Source organism: Myripristis murdjan, chromosome 5 (genome assembly GCF_902150065.1).
Source record: "Myripristis murdjan chromosome 5, fMyrMur1.1, whole genome shotgun sequence".
In the NCBI taxonomy this organism is placed as follows: Eukaryota; Metazoa; Chordata; class Actinopteri; order Holocentriformes; family Holocentridae; genus Myripristis; species Myripristis murdjan.
In genome coordinates, this window is record NC_043984.1 from 28,402,196 (window position 1) to 28,425,387 (window position 23,192).

Genomic DNA, 23,192 nt, shown 5'->3' on the forward strand with positions numbered 1-23,192 from the left:
TTATAGATATGGTACAGAAAGGCAATAATTATGTGACTCGCTCCCTGTAGTAACCGGTGTGGCAGTACATAAAAAGGTGGATAATTAAATCTGTGGGCCTGTTAGATGGTTATCATACGGAAAACAACATTTTGTATGGGTAGAAAGAAGTTATATGCCCGGAAACCCATTATTTTTCATGTTCTTATTTTGGAGACATTGCGTAGCGTCCGTCGGTTTGGTAAACAATGCGGTGCTATTAATTTATGACATAAAGGGAAAGGCCCGTATGTGCAGTGGCAGCCTTAATGCTGGGTAAACTCTCCTCTGCCAATAACTATGTAGGTTAATTGGGTTTACTGGTAGTATCTGACAGGGTGAGGGGAGGAGCGAGCCGGAGCTCAACACTGAGACATCAGACCGACTCATATTGAAAGTTAGTGACTCCCTCAAGTAACACGGGCTACGTTTGTCAGCGCTTCATGAGGGCAATGAGGCTCTGAGCACCAGAAAAACTTCCGAAATCATTTTTTTCTGTGCAAAATCATTCTCAGTCGACTAAGAAAGTTTAGTCATCTCTGCGCTTTTTGTACGGGCAAAAAAGGACCGACAGCGGCAGAAGACAGACTGTTTTCTGCCTTTGACCTGTACAGGTAAGCAGCATTTATTTCATATTTACTTAAATTATGTGGCATATAGACACCGGTGCGCAAAACAACCCACCCGATAAAGAGCTGTAGTCATGTAACCTGGTAAAACATTTTTGCAAGATACTCTGCGGATATCGCAGCAAAACAAAAGTAATTCTAAGGTAATGTCATAGAAAATGTGTTGGTCGATGAATAACAGTATATTTGAAATATCAGAAACTCCTAAAGTTCCACAGACAAGCTGTGAATGGATACGTCAGTGATTTTGCCCTTATTTCGGGCCCTGGCTCTCAGAGTGGCATACTGAAAGAATAAATCTGAAGTTAATAACTGGACCAAGTATGCGCAACATGTTTAACAGGCAACACTGGCCGTATAAAATACAAAAACTGGGCTGCCTAAATCTCAGTGAGCTGGGTGTTATCTAATCTTTCAGGTTTCGGTCTTGCAATCAAACCACTTTTCACTTTGGTACAACTGCCAGTGTGTATTGGCGCTGCTCTCTTGAATTTAAGGAAGACACAGCAGCGCAGCCTACAATCGACTGGACTGGCAGAAGGATCAATTTTCAGGATTGATTTGGGTTTCATGCGCTGTTGTCATGACTACTCAGATTCATTTGAGACTGTTCCTGAAGAAGAAGTCAAAGAAAGCAGTCCCACATGAAAAACGTACGAGTCAGAATAACGGAAATGCAGATGTTAAATTGCACCACAGTGACAGTTTTGGTGGTTTGTGCAGTAATTTAGGATGCATTTCCTGCCGCTGACTCAATCCATTTGTCCTTGTGGTATAGTATGTTTTGAGAATGGACGTTGTGCCCTGAGGCTTGCCACTTTGAATATCTGTGACGATCTGGGCAGCAATTAATCAAAAAGTAATACTGAAGTTTGCCAATGTGCCTGTGAGCAGCTCCAGCATGTGCTCACTGGCCAACAATATGCCTCCATCCCTCTGAAAGAAGCCCCTCAGGCTTTAAGTTGTAAGTAAATAAATAATAATGACTTACACAAATTGGAAAAAGGGAAAAATGTATTGTTGCTTCAAACACAAACAGAAAATGCAATTGTAGTATCTGCAGTTAGGTTTGAACAATGCTTAGTGTCGTCTTTTTGGTGTGAAGGAAGCAGGACTGTCTAGGCATAGCTGGTTATCCACTCGTCTATTTTATTTTTATTTTATTTGTTTATTTGATAGGGACAGAGGACCTTAATGAACATCATAACGAAAAACACAACACATTTGAAGAGGACGATAAGGACTCCAGCTATATAACAAAATCCTCACTGCAACCAGAAATTATCTCAACCGAATACAGAAGATGAGATGGTGTATACTCACTAAAATCACTTAGTTTCACTCAAAACCATCATATGAGTAGATATCAGATTTAACTTTGTCTTATAGGGAAAAAGTGAATAAAAAAAACTCCCATCACAGTTTTGTCACCACTAAAGAAGTCATCCTGCTGTTATTCCCTCTAGTTTGACTGTATCATCTATTGACTTGCGAAGGCTAGAGAACGACTCTGATGTAGCCTTCAGTAATCTGTAAATAGCACAATAGCACTACAGTATAATGAATGGAAACTCAGTTTCAGGTGTTTGCTTTATTAACCATGGACATGAAGAAAGTCAATCAGTGCCATTAATATGTATACCCATGTCCTAGTTGCTTTGAAACCCTAACTCTCAATAGGTTTCACATGGAGCTGCAAATGTTAAAATGTAACATGTCATAACGGGCATTTGATGAATTATTGATGTAAAAACACAAGACTTTTGACTTTCACAAATGCATGATGACAGTTTTTACCGTTTTCATATAGTCAGTGTGATCAACATAAGGTTTCTGCACTACATAAAAAATCAGAGATGAAATTCTTGAGCACGAACAGACAAGCAGTTCCCTGTTCACCTGTGACTTTAAGAGGCACAGGTTGTATGGCCATCAGTCCGTGCGCATCTTTCCCTCAGAAAGGCACGTAGTGGTTGTGACAGGAATGCAAAGTGGAGAGGCCAGGCAGCTAGAGTACAACCTTACTGTGATGTGTCTGGTTAATGATCCACAACTTCTGCTTAGAGTGAGGACACGGCTCAGGATTTAAGACATGGTGCTGTTAAGTTGGCTCCTGTTATGAAACACATCAGGATGGGTTTGTGAGGAAAACTGAATGGACAAAATGAAAAAAGTTAATTTTTCTATCACAGATAGGTTTTATCTGACAAATGTCCATATGCTGGGTAAACTACTCAGACTTTTATTGCGTAAAAGAACATGACTCACTTGGCACAAGAAACAAATGACCGTCCAGAAATAACAGATTAACAGCCAGAAATGCAATAACATAGCCAGACAGATATGAATGACCTTTGCAGGAAGTCGCAATGAATCTGGTTCCATTCATAGCATGGTTTGCAACAACAACACAGCTCTCTGTCATTATGTAAACTTTCCCCCTCACTGAGTCAGAGGAAGCTTTTATCTTAGGCAGTTTATGACCAAATGTACTTTTATTATCATCTCTACCTTTTGGCTCATTCAAAACAGATGGGACATTTGCCACCCTAGACTCCATAATGTTTTAAGCGTTGAACATAATTAAGTGGGCGGATATTGATTTCAATTCATGCTCAGATGGCATCATATCAGTAAAATTATATTTCCCCCCTGACAATATAATCGCTTTTGATTCATTTTCAGTTTTCAGATGACTTCATTACTTGAAGTGTTATGATAGGTCACTTAATTATGCAGAGGTTTTGATCATATTTGGAGAGTACATAATAACTGCTTGGTAATTCAATGACTTGTCTGCGCTGCCATTTCCCTCTCTTAAGGTATCATCGGCTGGTCTTAAGGATGCTATTGTTCCAGATTCAGACCTGGACGTAACCTAACGTTGTCTGTGCTGTTGCCCCCTTGCGCCTCAGAGCGGAGATGGTCCACTGGACCACACAGTGGTGGACATGTGTCTGGCTCCAGACTTTGCTGGCCTTTGCCTCGACCACCTGTCCCCCAACGGCCTCCAATCCTGTGAACTTCTCAGTGGTTTACACCATGCCCTTCTTCCAGGCCCGCGGCCCCATCCAGAACATTGTGAACAACTCACTGTACCAGGAGGTGTATGTGGCCTCTCAGAATGTGATCGAAGCCGTCAACAGGAGCTTGGAGAAGGTGTGGGAGCTCCGCACCGGACCGGTGGGGAGTCCGGAGTGTAAGATATGCGACTTGTGTGCCATCGACAAGGATCCCAACTTCTTAGAGAACACAGACAATGAGGTCTTATTGTTGGATACTCTCTTTATGTATTTATACTCTTGTGGAAGTTCTCAATATGGTGTGTGCTACTTCCATCAACTTAACGGAAATGGAGAACCGCCTTCTCTTTCTAAATGTTTATTCAGAAAGGAGTCAAACTCAGCTGCCTACTGCCCTGACTGTCTGGCCAGTCCTCTTGGTACGAAAGTCACCATGGTGGAAGAGGGCCAGACTGTCTACTTCTTTGTTGCTGCCACTGTCAATGACAGTGTGACCCAACGTTATGGTAGGAAGTCCATATCAGTTCGCCGCCCGATGGCAACGGAGGACGGTTTCTACAGTGATGTGCGAGGCCTGACGGTTCTCCCTGGATTGCGGAGGACGTACAATATCGAGTATGTCTATAGCTTTTTCACCCAGGAGTTTGTCTACTTCCTCTCTGTCCAGAGAGAGAGCCCTGATCAGGAATCGTCTCCATTTCAGACTCGTCTGGGCCGGCTTCCACGGAATGAGTGGGAGATGAAGAGGTACCGCGAGGTGACTCTGGAGTGTCGCTTTGAGCCAAAACGTCGGAGGAGGAACGTGGTCAGTGAACCCTATAAGGATGTAGTGTACAACGTGGTCCAGGCCGCCCACTTTGGCAAGGCAGGCAGGGAGTTGGCAGAGGAGTTGGGGGCGGAGGAGAGAGATGACATCCTTTACGGGGTTTTTGCAGTTACTGATGATAACGGGGTCACAGAGCACGACTCGGCCCTGTGTGCCTTCCCCATGGACAACGTGAACAAAGCGATTGTTGATGGGGTGGACGACTGCTGCGAGTCTGGACCAGAGCAGCTCTCCAGAGGGCTCTGCCACTTCCAGCCTTGTGAGAACTGTCCCCATGAGGTGAGCCATCCACACTAATTCAAATAGTCATTAACACCGGTCTTCATTTGTATTTTCTTTCTATGTCTTGTATTTTGTTTAGTGAGATGGTGCCAAAATTATGTTCTGTGATATCCTAAGTGAATGAGTCGTGCAGCTGTGGAGTGGCTGCCAGTAGAGTAGGGTGTGATTGATTTATGGAGGCCTAGTAAGAGGGTGGATTCATTCAAACCCAATTTTGGTCAACTCAAGTAAAGCAGGAAATTCTTTTTAAAAATTATTTCTCGGAGTACTATCCATTCATTAGGATTCATTCATTAGACTCAGACTGCACATTTTGTGATAGGGCCTGTTGCATACCATGCGGGTGTGGCATATTGAAGTATGCCACTAAAATATGATGAATGATGTCTTCTGTCTTAACACATGAATAAACATGGCATGGCATGGCAACATATTAAACAAGACAGCCGACTGAAACAAGTGTAGCGGACTGAATGGAGGGTGTAAACTCCAATTTGCTCAGTGTGATATGGACAGGAACACAGTTTAGCAGTAAAAAGTTAAATGTAGTATGAAATATGAATATGAAATGAAATAAGATGGGAACCGTGCCACCCACTATTTTTTAATATGAATATCCAACAAAAATAAAGCAAATCAATATTTAAAGTTCCTTGGGTTGGTCTTTTGGCATGAAATGCAGAATCTCTGATCTGCTGCTGATCCTGGCTGGTTGATGTGAGGGGGTGATGGATGACTTTCCAGCTGAACAGACTCTATGGCTCTTGTCCTGGATCACTATCTTGCTGCACAGCAAACACAGTAAAGCCACGTCTTACTGTGCACATTTGCATTTATATCATAAGGAATCATCTGGGGTTCACATAAAGTTCATGGCTGAAATTACAACTTGATGTATGTCAGTGGGTAAGGTCATAGTCTGGTTGACCAAAAACTGAATCACTGCTTAAATCTGCCCAGTCATCCTAAGGCTCTCAGAGTGAGATTGTCATGTTGTTTTTCACAAATATATGGCGTTTCATCCTTACTCATCTTGTATAACGTCTTCCAGATGACATGCCTATGAAGTGGGAATTCCAATACAGTGTTTATCAAGAGAAATTAGAGCCACTTCATCAATGTTTGGTGTGCCCTCAATGCTGATTCCAGAGGAACAGCCAGTGCATACAAAGTCCTTTTTAGGTGGAAAAACAACATGGAAAAAGCCGGCCTACCCACTTGTCGTTATGCAGAATCAAACAGCTGAATGGATATTGGATGGAGGCCAAGCTAGTTGGGTTTTACGACTTGTTTTCTGACTGAGTGAATTTCTCAGGACAGACAAGAGCAGGGACTTCATTATTGTTGTCTTAATCATGTCAGTCAAATGAAGTTCATCTCATATCTGTAGGAGCATTTTTAATGGCATCTTGTCAAGTTACATGCCTGGCATGATGTGATTTTCAGTATCCTTTTAAGGTCGTATTTCTTAGTTGGCTCTACTTTTAAAAATGTTGGAATGAATTCTTGTGTACACGTACAAGTTTAACTCTGGTTACTTGTGATGCATTAATGTTCTTGGAAAAATTTTAATGAGATAAATGTAATGTATTTTCAGACCCCATGCATATTTCCCATAATAACTTTTTTTGTTTTTTTTTATGTCTGCCGGTGTTGGGTACAGAGTAGATTACATTACTAGGAAAGTATGACACCAAAACACTCCCAGTATTGAGAAATCATTGCTATTGGAATTATAGAACTAAAACTTGAAATATGAATTTTGGATGCGGTCCTTTGAATGTGTGGTTGGGAAATAGATGCATCATTTTCATGTTCAACATTACTATGAAGTGACGTGATGTGCTATGAAGTTTTGTTGATTGTTTAAGGGCGAGAGAAACTTAATAGATCTTTTTGTAATATTATATCTATACCCTAAACATTTAGGCAGACTTGAGACATGCAGTAGTATCTCAATGTCCTAAACACACCACGTATACTCACTCAAACCCCTCAGTGTCACTCAAAACCATTTTGGCCATTGTGTTGTGTTTACAATGCAAGATTGGAGCTGGTTTAAATGAATACTTTTACAGAGTTTGGTGAAACACGCTGTTCAGGATGTTCAGTCCGTATATTTGCCTTAGGAGATACGGTTTCCACCTGGAGTAATGAACTCTGAGATCCCTCTCTGTTGTGTTGCCTTTGGCTGCTGAGCGACCTGCCAGCGGGACTGTCCAAGAAATGAAATCCTGGCTCTTCCGTTTTTCCTCCAGCAGCTCAAAACACAAACGGCGCCAATATTATCATCTGTGCCTCACATATAATATGTTTGTCTTCTCTCTGAGTAAGCCAGCGGTAATTGAACGTTAAGTGCACTGTTGGTCCCAGTGTCCAGTGTTGCTACATTTTCTTTCAGGATGTTTGGAAACTTACAAATTTACGTGATCCGGTCAACTTTTGGACATCAGTGTTATTTGGCAAGTAAAGCGAGAACTCTTGGCTGATCTTTAAAAGTATAGCTAAAGTAAAGTATTTATGAAAAAAAAGTCTCATGGGCACTCAGTGAAACAGTGTATGTACTCTTTACTAAAAAAAATGAAGGATTATTGAAACCTGCATCATCTCATCTTCATTAATATTACCGTTATTATGAAACTCATTTTCAGTTTTAGAGGTGTTACCCTTGGGAGGCTTGCTATTTCATTAAGCTTAAGCGGTATCTTGACCTTTGCACTTAGGTCTGCTATTTTTCTTGTCACCTGAAGATAAATGATAGTCTCTGTCCTTCAGCCTCCCAAATACTCTTTGATTTGTGTTTTAGCTCTTTAGGCCAGGAAATTAAATTAGTACCAAGGCGTTATGCCTCTCTTGGGAGCAGAGGTGAATGACATGAGTCGATAGCAATGTTCCTCGTGTCTTTTACTGAGGCTCTTGGCTTATACTATGGGACTGGAAGGCGGATGGATATTTTACAGCATTTCATTTTCACTTCTTTCTTAATCTGATGAAAGCTGCCTTCCCAGTTTCTCGCTCTCAAAGCTTCTCACAGGAAGACAGCTTTCATGTACGTCTGTGTTAAAAGATGATTCAGTTTATTTTTTGCACAGGCCTTATTTTTTTTTGTAGTTTTTGCCATCATCATGATTGTATTGTGCATTTTTGTGTTTTGTTGTTTTGTAATTATGATTTGCATTGGTGGACTTGCTACTCTGTACTACTCCTTGTATTGACACATGCCAGGTGAGAGATATAGGCCTCCAAAAATTCTTATGCATCCTAACTGTAATCACCACTAAGAGGCTTACCAAACATCGGATCAAAGGCCAACTTACCATTGAGCTCACACTCATTAAAATGGAGTTATAGGTCAAATACCGCAGTATTGATACACAGGTTTCAGGTAATGGATAATGGCACACCGGGTGAAGGAAGGTCCCATTTCCGTGTAATTGTTATTGTGTTGAAATCACAAGGGCTTTTTCAGTTCAGTTGTTGGAGATTGCCCATTGCGTCTGTGTGTGTATTGGACAGCAGCATTCCTGGTTCCCCTGAGCAATTAAAGCTGTACTGAGAGTGGGAAGTGATGAGATTTACAACACAATCAATCATGACGACAGTGCAAACTCGTAAAATAAAGCCAGTTGAAAATTACTGCAATTTATCTTTTAAATTGAACAATAGTACAACATTGAGAAAGCAAATCCAGCGCAGTGCCACTTCTTAATACCTAAATTTAGGTCTCAAAGTCAGACATCGGTGTAAGCAAGTTTCTACATGAAGGCTTCCGTGAAGTAAACGATGCTCCACCCCACTGTGTGTCTCTAAGGTAGTCAGTCTGTCAGCACTGCAGTCATTTGTCAAAGCCCTCTTAAATTATGAAATGATGATATTACTGTAAGTTACACCTTGGGTTTTGGTATGCCAAGAGTTTTGTTTCTTGGGTTGCCCTGGTGATTTGTACAGCTCATTTCATACCAGTTATTCATTTCTCCCTTGTAACCTCATCCTATGTTTTTGCAGCTTCCTCTTTTAGTGACATTTTTTACATTACATTTTACATTACAAATACAACAGCTCAACCTCTAAGCCACTTAGACCTGATACCACCCTTGACTGGACACCTAAGGAAACTGATGGACTAGTCATCCTCCATCTGCAAGGTTCCTCAGCTTTCCATGAAAAGAATAGCTTAGACTTCTGTTCAATTTCACTGACTGATTTTGTTGCACAGATCTGTACCATCTGTGCACAGATGAGTGACTGATCATCTGTCCTTTAAAATGCTTTTCTGTGAGAATTTGGGAATCATCAATAACAATTGCCTAAACTGTTTTGCTAATAAAATTGAATGTAGATTTTGAACAAAGTATGAGATCTGATGCTTAAGTCAGTATGCAGTAGCAGTTAAAAACTGGTTTTAAAGCAGCATAGAGGAAAATACCATACTGTTAATGCAAAAAAATCATTTGCCATGCCAATTTCTACAGACCTTTTTTGGTAACAATGATTTTAGAAACATCTTATAGGTTTCACATTAGAGTAATGGCTCATTATTTTTCAAGTGCATCTATAACTTGACTGTAAGGCTGAACCATTAATGGAAATATTATCGACATCCCTGTATGTGCAAGTGCAACATCCATATTGCAGGAGATTCAGTTTTCAGATAAAGGTAAAATGTGTGACAAAACATTGTTGTTAAAATATTGTGTTGCTAGAGAGATGCCCTGGCCTACAAATTGTATTTTCTGAATATAAGAAAACGTGATTGTTTGGTACAGACCTCAGCAAAAATCACGCTGTCATTATTTTAATAGCTGTCAGAGAAAAAGAACATTATAATACAAAATTTTCTTTTCCTAATTCCTTGTAAAATTGGGAATCATATCAGTATATCTGTAAAATTAATCACATTTTTTTAACATATCGTTTAGCCCTACTTAGTTGCCACATACTCAACAATATGTAGCTGAACAGTGGGCGCTCTATAATCACAAAAACTAATCATATATTGTAATGTTGAGTACCTGCTGTGCCCTTTCTTTAAAATAAAAATAAAATAAAATAAGTCCTAAAAAATTAGTTTAAGGAAGTTTGGATGTGTTTAAATCAACCATTTTAACCCCTCTTTTCTGTTTCCTTCTCATATAATCTGCTGCCTGTGGCCTTGGTGCTAGAGCATGGAGAACAACGCCACCTGCAGGGACCAGCCCACCATGGTGTCCAAGCCCTACTACAGAGTGGACCTGTTCAACAGGCAGATGAGAGACGTGCTGCTCACCTCCCTGCTGGTCACCACCATCGAAAACAAGACTGTGGCTCACATCGGGACCTCCACTGGACGCCTGCTGCAAGTACACAAGATGTCCTCAGAGAAATACATTTAATTTGATCCAAAATACGATGCTTTGTCAGCTGCCGCTTTTTCTTGTTGTCTCTATTTTACTGTTGTGCACAATCCAAGACTAATGATCATCTGTTGTGTGTGTGTGTGTGTGTTTGTGTTTGTGTGTGTGTTGGCAGCTTGTGTTGACAAGATCCAGCCCTATTATCTTTGCCAATTACTCATTGGTAGAGAACCAGAGGGTTTCCTCCATTGCTGCTGTGTACTCATCAGAGTATCTTCTCTTCGTGGTTGGAGACAAGGTAACAGAAGCAGTCCCATTTCACTGAATGACATTCAGTGATCTTTCAGATCAGATTTCTAAAATTTACAAGATATCACGGGGCAGCACAGTAGGTTTGTCACATTATAGCATGTAAACTCTGGCTTCGACACCCGGTCCTTTCTGTGTGGGCTTTGCATTTTCTCTCCATGTTTGTGAAGGTTTCCTCTGGTGCTTTGGTTTCCTCCCAAGTTCTTAAGATAGGTTAGATTGTGAGTGTGATTGTCTTGTCTTTGACATGTGATAGACTGGCAACCTGTTTCCCTGCCTCCTGCCCAGTGCATGCTGGCATTGGCAGTAAGTGGGTGAAGAAAATGAATAAACAGTCTTTTACTTTGTTGTTTGGAGGCATATCCGTTGCCACAGTGATATGAGATACCAGAGGGAACCGGGAGATTTTCGTTCAGGTGGTGATATGGATTATGTTACATGGAAAGTGTCATGTCTTGGTTTCAGATGATTCAGGTGCCCCAGAGAGGGCCAGGCTGTCAACACTTCCTGACCTGTGCCGTGTGTCTGACAGCCCCCAAGTTCATGGGCTGCGGCTGGTGCTCTGGAGAATGCACCTGGGAGAGCGAGTGTCACAGTGGCTGGAGGAATGAGTCCTGCCCCCCTGGCATCACCGGGGTGAGATTTGTTCAGTCATGCTTGGGCCTGCTCTGAGTCTAGGCGTACACACATTATCCCTACTGGTGTAACTACTGTGAACTTTTCATTTTAAAGCGGTACTCCATGTTCATCTTTATTTGCACAGTTCTTCCCACGGACGGCACCCACCGATGGCCAAACAGAGCTAACCGTGTGCGGGTGGGAGTTCCAGTCCCCCTTAAGACCAGCTATCACGTCCCGAACGCACCAGGTCCGACTGGGGATGACAGCCTGTGCCGTGCTGCCGCTCAAGAGCAACAACACACAGTGAGTATAAATGCACAGCTCAAGTACAAACTGCCCATACCATAGTGATTTAAAGAAAGAAATCCTTCTTCAAATATAAGTACACTAGCGTGGCTGACAGTAGGAGAACAGGGAGCTATTTAGTCTGGACAGGGTCTATTAATTTTTTAGTTCGCTCAAAATTTTTGATCGGTTATTATGTTTTTATTTGCCAGTTGAATGCCTGTTGCCCCTCGACCTGCTATTTCATCGGCTACAATCATGATTGTGATTTGTTAGGTTCATAATAGTCATATCCAGCCAAGTTTTGCAGTTTAATGTTTTGGTATATCCACTTTCCCTCAACTTGCATCGCCTCCTTCTACTTCATTTATCAATTTGCCAGAATGTCTTTTGACAACCTTAGAGACGGGGTGTGCACTCTGAGTAAAAGGTTGGTGTGTGGGCAGATAGAGCTTGCCAGCCTGATTTGTTAGCACATGTCTTGTGGCTGTGTTGCATACTGGTCTGTTAGGGCTTTTTCTGCTGTGGATCTTTACCTGTGTGATTTTTTTTTTTAACATTAATGGAAAATAGTGCGAAGACCTTGGCCTTTGATTCTCAGGGTAACCAAAACCTTTCATTTGCCACTGATGTTTTAGATACATGAAAAATGTTCGACTGTCAAACAGCCTTTTTAGCTGAGCTTGAAACACCTTGGCGTAATGTCACAGTGTCTACATTTAGCCAGTCATCTGCAGGAATTAAAAACAAGCAAACTAATACATGAACAAATAACAAAATGAGCTCTGTAAAAAAGAAATCAAATATTTACAGGGTGCATTTTTGCCTTTAATTAACTCAGAGAGGAAGTAATTCTGGTGAGGATGAGCTCTCTGAAAAGCAGTGAGTTGATTCAAAGGATAATAACAGTGATGCTGCATGTTTAGTGTAATAACCACAAAATGTGTTTACTTCATATTCCTGCTAATCTTCTCCTGAAGCAAACAGGCATATTTTTGAACCTCAATATAATTTTTTCTACCTTTTATCCAGCCATTGGATTCCATTCATGCCATAACCATATAAAAACACACTAACAGCAGTATTCTATCCCTGTAATAAAAATTTGTTTTCCTAAATGCATCGATTTTAAACTGGGCAGAGTGAAATGAAGCCTCCACCAGAAAATAGTCCCTGGGTAAACGTTTGCTTTATACAGTGAATTATTAGTTCTGTGGTTTATGTATGTTGATTTTGTAAGCCTCAGAAACAGAAAAAACGCCATATTTTAAAATCACAGGGATTTTGGTAATATGGTGTGAAATCTTTTGTACATCCACGTTATTTGCAAAATGTTTTTTTTTGCAATGGAAAAATGTGGGTCAGTTGTTGTAAATAGTAAAATCATTCAAAATAACTAGTGCTGTCCTTTAACTTCAAAACTGTATTTCAGTAGTTTGTTTGTAATGTTTGACGTTGTTTTTGAAGCTGATGAATGTTTTGTTGTGCTGCTCCGTAGCTTGGTGTGTAAGATTCGCTCTGGGGCCGTTGAGCTGTCCAAGCCAGTCAACGTGACAGTGGAAGTGCATGAGGGCAAGGTGGAGGGACGCTACTCTATTGATGGGAAGGCAGAGATGCCGGGGTTCATGTTTGTGGTAATCTTTGCTATTCTCATCACTTTCTTTCCTCGCTACGTTTGTAACACTGTAAATAATGTACATAATCACAAACCATTTGATCCTCAACTGAGCTTCAGTACACCTGTAGTTAAAGAAGTGAAAAAAATCTGCAAATATGGTGAAATTATTTCTCTTGTTAGCAAATTAATTTCAAGAATTATCTTGCTCTGTATTTGCAATCATCAGCTAAAACCTGCTTTAACATCATAGCCTGATAAACATTCCCGCCAGATTCCCAACATCACAGAGATCCAGCCCAACTACGGGCCTCGAGTCGGCGGTACGCTCATCACTGTGACGGGGCCGCACTTGGATGCTGGAAAGACCAGGAGGGTCACTCTCAATGACCAGCCCTGTCCTATAAAGAGGTGAACCTCTGGAAGACATCCTGTTTGTAGCATAAACATCTCACTGACCTCAGTTCTTGAAAAGTTCAAAATATCTGTGGCGTGATAACTTTTTGTGGTTGAGCTACTTTCACAAGGTTTGAGAAAAAATGCATAAACATTTTTATTTGCATTGCATGTTCCAGCGTGTGTGTAATAGTTTTGGCATGGGAAACTGCACACTAAGGTCTCGGCATCCACAGCCTGCCCTGATTACAGTCTCAGAAATGTACAGTGCTCTCTTAAATAGACATTAAACATTGATAACTCATGCACTTTGTCATATGGCTCAATCTGGATACATTTATAAGTCTAGTGTCCAATTTTATGACTGATTTGCGCTGCACTCATGGTTCTGGTATGAAACTGTATCGAATGAAGCCACTGACGTCCCGCTGTCTCTCTCTGCAGAGTCACAGCCCCTAAAGGCAATGTGTCCTCCATCATCTGTCTGTCCCAGCCCATCTCAGAGGTGAGGGACGTCCCCCTCAGCGTCTTCATCGACAAGTCCCCTGTCCTCACCACCAAGGTGTTTTACTACAAAGAAGACCCAGAGATCACAGCAGTTCTGCCTGACTGCAGCTTCGACAGGTAGGCCTGCTCTGAGGGAAACCAAGAAACCATAATCCACATATATATGTATTGTTTTATTGATTTAATGTGTGAAGCATTTTGTGTTTCATGTATTTGTGTGAAAGTGCTATATAAATAAAGCCTGATTGATTGGTCAATAGTCTGGGTCATGCAGAAACACATGCACACACCTATATGACCAAAACTGATTCCGAGATATATAAAAGTATATATCTATGTATACTATCTATCTATCTATCTATCTATCTATCTATCTATCCATTTATCTATCTATCTATCTATCTATCTATCTATCTATCTATCTATCTATCTATCTATCTATCTATCTATCTAACTGTAGCTGATCATAGCCAATATCGTGCAGATTTTCAGTATCTTTAAATCTGAAGATTACTATGTAAAAAAAATAAACAGGAAAATTATCACTACGATAAATGTCTTTTTTAATGAAATGTTTGAATAAACAAATTGAAGACAGAATTTTGCAAATGCAAAATCAAAAAGCAATACTGTCAAAAAATATTTTGTCCTGTTTATTTAAAGAGAGCTAGAGAATAGCCTCTCTCATACTGGAGAGCTAAGACATGGACACATCAATATCCAATGTTCAGAAAAGCAGATATTGGCCTGTTTTACTGGTAAATCAATATATCATTCTAACACTAACACACATACACACATTTGTCAACAATACAACAATAATGTATATTATTGCTTATTTTATTTAGTTTCGTTCTGCAGAAATTGTGTGTGCAGTACTTTTTGTATTCTCTTATTATACCCTCTTTCCATTTTGCTTTGTATTTTTAAAATGATACTCTGAATCAGGATCTAATCTGGGAAACAAGATGGAGGGAATAAGATAGATATTTTCCTAATTGATTAGCCTGTAAATGAGCCTCATCCTATGCTATTCTCTTAGGAATGGCATCGCACATATTCCACTGTATCTCACATGTATTAGAGCAATGTAACAGTGATTTAGTTTTCCTTTGCTTTCAATCTGCCCCACCATAACATAACTGACTATCCTATTTGTCTTTATCTGTGAACTACAGGGGCTCAAAGATTGTGATCGAAGGGAGGAACCTGGATTCTGTTTATCGGACCATCATCCGCTTTAAACCCAACGAGAGTCACCTGAAGCCTGTTACCAGGGTATAGTGCTCATCTCACTGTGCATAAAATACAATAAGATTACTTACCTGATTTCCCTCTGGTGTTGTACATACCGAATATCACACCTGGACAGTTTCATTTATCTGTAAGTGCATGCGGTTTGCAAGGAGGAGTGATTACACTGTGATTTATTCCAGGAGTGCAAAGGCAAGTCTTTGCCCACGAGGATGGAGTGTATCACTCCCGTGTTTCCGAGAGATGAGACTGAGGAGGGACAGCTCTCCTTTGACATGGACGGAGCCGTCGGACTCTGGAACGGAGAGTTCTCCTACCATCCTTACGGGGAGCCCATACCTTTTGAAACAGAGGGCCACGTGCTAAATTTGTACCCTGGGTTTGATGAAGTGTCACTGCATGTAAGGGCAATTCTATAAGGGTATTTGCATTATGCATTTGAATTCTACATTTTTGTAAAACTAAATGAGATTATCTGAAAGTGGGTTTGTGAATTTTTGCGTTTTTTTTTTTAATAGCTTTTTCAGATTTCCCATGCTACAGTTTTCTTTCTTTGTTCACAGCATCAGAAGCTGAACCTCGTCAGCTCCTGTATGACCATCATCATGACTGTAGCAGGCGTCGACTGCGATGCCAAAGTCCTGGACAATGAGATTACCTGCAGGATCCCCAAAAACATGACCATCCCAAGTGAGGGGCTGCCAGTGAAGGTTAGTCAGGCCGGAGGTTCGGATTAAGATTAACTGACAGACATGCAGAGATCACAACGGACATTTCACAACAGTCAATGTAATAACTTCCCGTCAATGTAATAAACCATTAATGTCATGACAATTTGCACTGTATAATGTAATAATGAATTTCCTGCAAATGTAATAAAAGGTACCATTAACGTAATACATTTTTTCCTGTTAACATGATGACTGTTAGGTTAATGGGAATTATATAGGAGTTACACTGTTGCATAAACATCTGTGAATGGATGAACGTTATTTGTTGCATTTTGACTTGATTAGTTATTAGTTTTGTTACTGGAAATTTCAAGCTTTGTTTTAATCTACTTCATCCCAGTAATGTTCTAATTATCTGATAAGAAGACTTTAAAGAAAAAAAATACTTCAAATGAATGAATGACAGTGCTCAAAAAATACTTTAAAATTTGCTTAAAAAATACTTTAATAAATACTTTAATGCCTACCATTAATGTAATAATTATTACATTAACAGTAAAAAAAATGTATTACTTTATTGGCAGGTACCTTTTATTGTGTTTGCAGGAAATGCATTATTTTAACTGGATTATTAAATTATACAGTGCAAAATTGTTATTACATTAAAGATTTATTACAAGTTATTGCACTGACAGTTGCAGCAGGGCCCCAGGGTATCACATGGACCCCCTGCACTGATAGTAATCAAAAGTCATTGCTGTATGTTGTGCGTCTTCCTTGTCAGGCACACTGGGCCAGTAATGCTTACAGTTTTGCTCGGTGCACAGCTTTTAAAGATAGATAAGATAGAATGCAAATTTGTTTGAGAATATAACATTAAAATTAACTCACAAATTTATTTGCACACAGTGTAATTGCAGTGTGATTCCTAATGGTGAAGTTTTGAGGAAAAGAGTCATATTTGAAATATTGATTGCAGCCGTTGGGAATGATGAACTCTAATCATGTCCTCCAGATCTCGATTAATGGGCAGGTCCACAATGTCGGCACAGTGGTGAGGGTCAGCAGCCACTACATGGTGGGAATCGTCCTGGGCATCCTGGCGGCGCTGGTGGCTGGGGCTGTGCTCGCCTTCGTCGTCATGAAGCACTTGCGGAAACAGAAGAAAGGTGAGCTTCTCTGTGGCGTGGACCTTGACCAAACCTGTTTGTACAACCACAACTTGCAGTGGCTGGGAATTTGGGATGGATTACACAGCTCTTTCAACTAGAACATCCCTGGTGTTGCACGGGATGTGCGTGTCTTCCTATTTGGTGGTTGATTATTAAAAAAAAGGTGTTGTGAAATGTTTTTCAGCCTCCATGGTAGAGGCCCGCTTGGCCCATAGTGCTAACCGCTCTGCCACCAACAATGTGGAGCTGTCGCCTGTTGGGGACTACAGGAGAGGTGACACCCTAACTCATCACATGTAACACATAGCCTATTATAAATATGTATTGCTTTTTTTTAATGATGCACAGAATCCTTAAAATGTTCACACACTAATCTGTCCATATAAACACCCTCATAATAAGCAACCCTCCCTCCTGGCTCTTACTAGTAGTATCCCTGAATCCCCCCACCCCACTGGCCGGGCCGGTGGTGTTTCCCAGCATGGCCTACGCTGCAGGCAGCATGGATCCCACCCTCACTCCCCTGATGCCCCCAGAGAAGATCTCCATATCCAGCTTCAGGCCAGAGCTGCTGGAGGAGGTAAAGGACGTTCTCATTCCAGCTGAGATGCTCGTGGTCCAGCACCACCGGATCATCGGGAAGGGTGAGGAAAGCCCACCATGTGTGTGTGACATAACAGACTTACCATGCAGTCCTGTAATGTTGTTGATTACCTCTAAGGAAAGGAAATGAAAGGGAAAAAAACTTCCTTTCGGTCTCTTGTTGCTCCAGGTCATTTTGGCACAGTCTATCATGGCTACTTCACCGACCACAACAACAGAGAGATCCACTGTGCTGTCAAGTCATTAAACAGTGAGTAACATCTCCTTCCTCACTGATTACTGAAAATGCCTCAGAAAAAAAAACTTCACAGATGTTTACAAGTCTAGATATTACTGGGCTACATATTATGATAGGTACTATAAAGGTGTGCTTCTTTACTGATCCCCACAGTGAAACCATACATCATAGTTTCATTGTCACCATCGTTAGTAACTGGCCTGTTTATATAAGTAGTGATCCTTGAGATCCTTGTATTTTGTAGTTTGATTTTCTATAGGTGGTGTTCTTTCCTTTTGTCTGCTCCGCCATGGAGGCTGTTCCTAATGATGTTAACTACAGATTTCTTTTTCTGTTTGCTCCAAGCAAATTGTTATTCCTGATCCCCAAAATGTAAAACACAGCTTTTCCTATTAACCTCTGTTGAAGGTAAGGTTTGACAAAGTTGCATTGATGTGTAAATAAGTGTTTCATTCAAAGATTCACAAAATCAAAGCATTTAAGGTGCAACATTTAACCATCAATAAATTGTAAGCACGTGAATTTTTAGGCTGTAAACACCAGTTCCTCATTGTGGTTGGTCTGCACACCTGGTTGGTTTTTGTGGGAGATCTACTGGGTTGCTCTATGACATAAAATAGGGACCTTTTTACTTTCATTTTTCTACTTAAATTGCACATGTTGAACTACACACTTCCTCTTCTGTGTACTCTAAGCAAATTCTTATTCCTGCTACCAAAAATGTAAAACGCAGCACTCTCTGTATGTGCCAGAGGATTTATCACAGGGAAGGCCTGCCTGACACAGGGCATTTAGAACAGCAAATGTAAAGGTTTTCATGAACTGACCACAGGTTAAATTGCTGGTGTGTTGAAGTAGTCAGCAATAGAGCTTTGCAAAATGGACATTTATCTATATGAAATGGGCTGTTAGTGAATATGTATTCATCTGTCTCTGTTACTCTCTCTCTCTCTGTCTTTATGTGTGTGTGTCATCCCAGGGATAACAGATGTCGAGGAGGTGGAGCAGTTTCTGAAGGAAGGTATCATAATGAAAGGTTTCCATCACAGCAATGTGCTCTCCCTGCTGGGCATCCTCCTGCCTCAGGAAGGGCTCCCCCTTGTGGTTCTTCCGTACATGAAGCATGGCGACCTGCGGCACTTCATACGCTGTGAGAAGAGGGTGAGACTGCCACATTAAAACAGTGGAAACTGATAATTTGATGATGAATTTATGTAAAACCATCTGCCTAATACCCTTAACTCTATGTAAAAGATGTCCAACGGTTTTAATTCAGCATCTCGGCCATGCTCATGTGTTTTTTTTTGTTTTTTTTTTTAGAACCCCACTGTGAAGGATCTGATTGGCTTTGGGCTACAGGTTGCCAAGGGGATGGAGTATTTGGCTCAGAAGAAGTTTGTGCACAGAGACCTTGCAGCACGCAACTGCATGTGAGAGAGAAATGCACAAAATCATCAACCATCACCAGTTTTATTCACTGCCACTGGGGCTAAATGCATGTTGGATTTAATATGGAGAGATGTTGCAGGGTATTATAAGATTTTACGCTGTAAAATCCGAAAATGTTTTATGTATACAGTACTTAGAATCGCCTCTTGTTGTGTCTCTAGGCTGGATGAGTCGTATACAGTCAAGGTGGCAGACTTTGGCATGGCCAGAGATGTTTTCGATAAGGAGTACTACAGTGTTCAGGACCACAGGAAGGCGAAGCTGCCTGTCAAGTGGATGGCCATTGAGAGTCTGCAGACACAGAAATTCACATCCAAGTCAGATGTGGTGAGCAAAGGAACATCTGCTATGGTGTGATTTAGATTACAGTGGTGGCTGTCTGCATTTTTGGTACAGAGGCACACTTCTGTAATATTTCAAGGGACAACAAATTAAAGGGACAGTGTATTTTTTTGGACAAAGATGCAGTGATGTGGAAATAAGTGTTTGATTCAAAGGTTCACAAAATCTGAATATTTTTAATAATTTGCACATTAATTTTGAGACTGTAAACAAACAAAACCAGTAGCTGACAAGATTGGTAACCTCTCCCTAATTCTAACTGGATTTCTTTATTACACAAAAAGAGAATCGTTTTTACTTTTTTTTTTTTCAATTTTAATTGCCCAGTTTGACCTTCACTTTAGCTTCATCAGAATGCATACTGACCAATCACAAGTTAAAGTTCAAGTTAATTTATCTATACAGCCATTCTTCACAAAACACATATCAGAAGACTTCGCAAAAAATGAGCTTGTATAATGTAGATTTAACTCGTCAACTGTGAGACAGTGATGAAATAAAACACTAGGACACAGAAACAAACACACAGTCACAGGTGTTAGCAGGACATAGAAAGCCTACCTATCCTACATGTCAGCTGCTGAGGAGAAACGCTGTGTGTCCAGGATGGGACGGGCGCCTTAAGGGGCCAGGGGAGCACCGGTGTGCGATCACCAAAGCACTGGTGTGTAGAGAGGGAAAGACGGACATAAAGTCACACACACAGCCATCTTAAACAAGACCCACGTGCTCTAGCAGACACGCTCAGCCATGTGCACATTCAAATGGACAGCAGACAGAGACTGCTATCAAGGAAATTATCAGCTCTTCACCCAAAATGCTCACAAAATGCCTGAGAGGGGGGCAGGGGCAGCAACATCCTCTTTGTCGACAGAAGCAGGTTTATTAGAAATGTGGTCTCAGCTTTAAGAAAAATAAATTGCCACACTCAGGACCTTTCATGTAATGATTTGGGTAAGCTTGTTTGAAGTTGATTTTTTCCTCCACATTTGAGCTCAAAAAGAGCACGGCACACCTGAGCTCGCTGCGGGGCACAACCAGTTCAAAGCCACGGGGAGTATGTTTTATGCATGTGTGTACTTCACTTGTTTTTATCCTTCCTGATGCAGTGGTCCTTTGGTGTGCTGATGTGGGAGATGCTGACCAGAGGAGCCAGCCCTTACCCAGAGGTGGACCCTTACGACATAACACATTACCTGCTGAAGGGCAGGAGGCTTCCCCAGCCACAGTACTGCCCCGACCCGTTGTAAGTAATGGTGACGATAATACTGTGTTGCGCAGTTTGTGCCTTTTATTCTACATTGAATCATTTTTGCTGCTGATTAATTCTCATACATTTATTGTGCCATACACTTCAGAATTCAAGACTGCATTAGTATGAGTATTGCAGATTACTGTTTACTTCTATAAGGCAGAGGAAAAAAAGCAGCGGCACGATATCCTGGCAGTAATAGCAAGGTGTCAGAATGGCTGCACAGTGGTGTTAAAACTGTAAATTGTCCACTAAGTATTGCAATGCGGTTAAACAATGCAATTCAGGAGTTAATGTTTATCGCCACATTTCACCTCAAAGACCACCACTGATTCACACACACACACACACACACACACACACACACACACACACACAATGGTATGAGATTACAAGAAGAGAAAGCTAACATGTTCTTCCTGTTTTTTTTTTTTTTTTAGAAAGATTTTAATGATAAATCTCTTGGTCTGTGAGCTTTTGCCCAGTGCCTCAAAGGGTGTTAAGGAATAAATCAACCATTTAGAGAAGGACGGTACAATGAAAGAACGAGATGTTTCATTTCTTTTTGCTGCGCCGGAACGAGCATGACTCACTACATCTCAGGTTTTGGAGTTTGTTTATTTGCACGTATAAAAATGATCAACCAAAGGAGGCGACACAAGAAAAGCAAGAACACATCATGCAAAGGTGTGAAACCTCGCCGTTTATGTAACATCTCTCCTTTAAAAAAATAAATAAATAAAAAAAAAAGATCCGAAAAGAAACACAATTTAAATTCACTTCTGGATTTATGCACAACCCCAGAAATTTACCTAAAAACACTAATATTTAATATATCACTAAGTTACCATGCTTTGCTTAGACTGGGGCTCTCTCCGTGTTTTCCAGGTATACCATCATGCTCCAGTGCTGGGACCCTGACCCCGAGCTGAGGCCCAGCTTCGCTACACTCGTGTCGGCTGTCCTCACCATCCTGTCGGGCCTGGAGGGAGAGCACTATATCAGTCTGAAGGTCACCTATGTCAACCTGGACCAGCCGCGGCCCTACCCGGCCCTCACCGAGTCTGCAGACGAATACGACTCCACAGACGCTGAAGACTCTGGCTCCGTCTCGTCCTGATCTTCCCTTCCTCCCCGCCGCACTTTAACTGGTATCGGTGCTAACAGCTTTCACCAGCTCTAGTGCAAATAAGAAGCATATAAAAGGGAGAGGGATAGGCGATAGAAAATGGTCGTTGGCACTGAAGAGGGCTTTCCGTTTACGTAAAACACCCTCTGGTGACCATGTTGGAGGTGCTCATCTCTTAAACATACGACATGGAAATAACAGTTGATTTCTCTGTAGTTTTTGACTGGGAACTGATGATTTCACTACTGATACCTTTAGTCCTTTTTGTTCTTACCCAATGTCAGCCTGCTGTAGTTGGCTAGCCATACTATGTGGCTGTAAACACATCTGGTTTGCACACTAGGGAATGTATCTGTAACCCATTGATTGTGACTGTAGTTACAGGCAAATATTAACATCATTTGCTTTGCTAAATTAGCCTGTAGTCTAGTTAACTAGGTAACAGTGCCAAATAAAAAAACAACTGTTTTCATGTTAACTTAAGGGAAGCATTTCTATTGCCATATCAGAACATATTCCTGTAGTAACTAGGACAAAAAAGGGGCTCGGGCTGAAGAAAACACAGTTTCCTGGGTCATAGAAACAGAAAACTAAATCGGGTAACAAATCCACCTGATCAGCTGACTTGACCAGCACCCAGACTACGACAGACATTTTCAAGTCTGTTTTTCCTGCTCAGTTGGTATATTTAGACATAATTTACGCACAGCCAATTCTCAGATGGACCTCCATGATGGCGCTAACCGTGGTTGCTAGGAGATCCATGACGCAACTCGTGGCCAATGAGGAAATGAGTCACAGCAAGCAGATCCGATGCTGAGTTGCCAGCTGCAGTAAACTGGCAGGTTAGGCTTGTTTTACTACCTACAACATAGTGTACTGTTACAATAGCAACCAACCTCTGTATATAAGATTGAGCATGTCATCCTCTCATTTTATTTTAATTTTTATTGCATTGTAGTGATTGTTATGTATATTTTGGATCATCCTACTGCAAGGCAAAATGTTGACCACAATGTTCTGAAAGAAATCTGACATCACCCTGTTGCTTGTATTTGCAGCACACTGTCTTTGAGATAGAGTGTAATAAATTAACATATTTATTTGTTTATAGAATTGTTATTTTGCTGTGGACTTTGAGTAAATATGGGCGTTTATGCAAACTCTGTCATTAGCAGTTCATTTATGTAACAATAGCTTCACAGTCTGGCACTTTCTTCTCAGTCTGGCTGCTGCTA

The 23,192-nt window shown here is 40.9% G+C and overlaps 1 protein-coding gene across 1 annotated transcript; it reads left to right on the top strand.

The window, feature by feature from the left end:
- Positions 1 to 614: 614 nt before the first annotated feature.
- On the top strand, positions 615 to 21,945 carry mst1rb (macrophage stimulating 1 receptor b). Its single transcript, XM_030051949.1, has 21 exons — positions 615 to 632; positions 3,470 to 4,775; positions 9,941 to 10,117; positions 10,287 to 10,409; positions 10,886 to 11,056; positions 11,184 to 11,344; positions 12,825 to 12,960; positions 13,216 to 13,352; positions 13,782 to 13,961; positions 15,023 to 15,122; positions 15,281 to 15,499; positions 15,662 to 15,808; positions 16,785 to 16,938; positions 17,126 to 17,215; positions 17,370 to 17,585; positions 17,714 to 17,794; positions 18,762 to 18,943; positions 19,103 to 19,212; positions 19,393 to 19,558; positions 20,683 to 20,819; positions 21,714 to 21,945. Exons 2-21 carry the CDS (start codon positions 3,570 to 3,572, stop codon positions 21,943 to 21,945), a joined length of 4,125 nt encoding a protein of 1,374 aa, XP_029907809.1. The 5' UTR covers positions 615 to 632; positions 3,470 to 3,569.
- Positions 21,946 to 23,192: the final 1,247 nt, after the last annotated feature.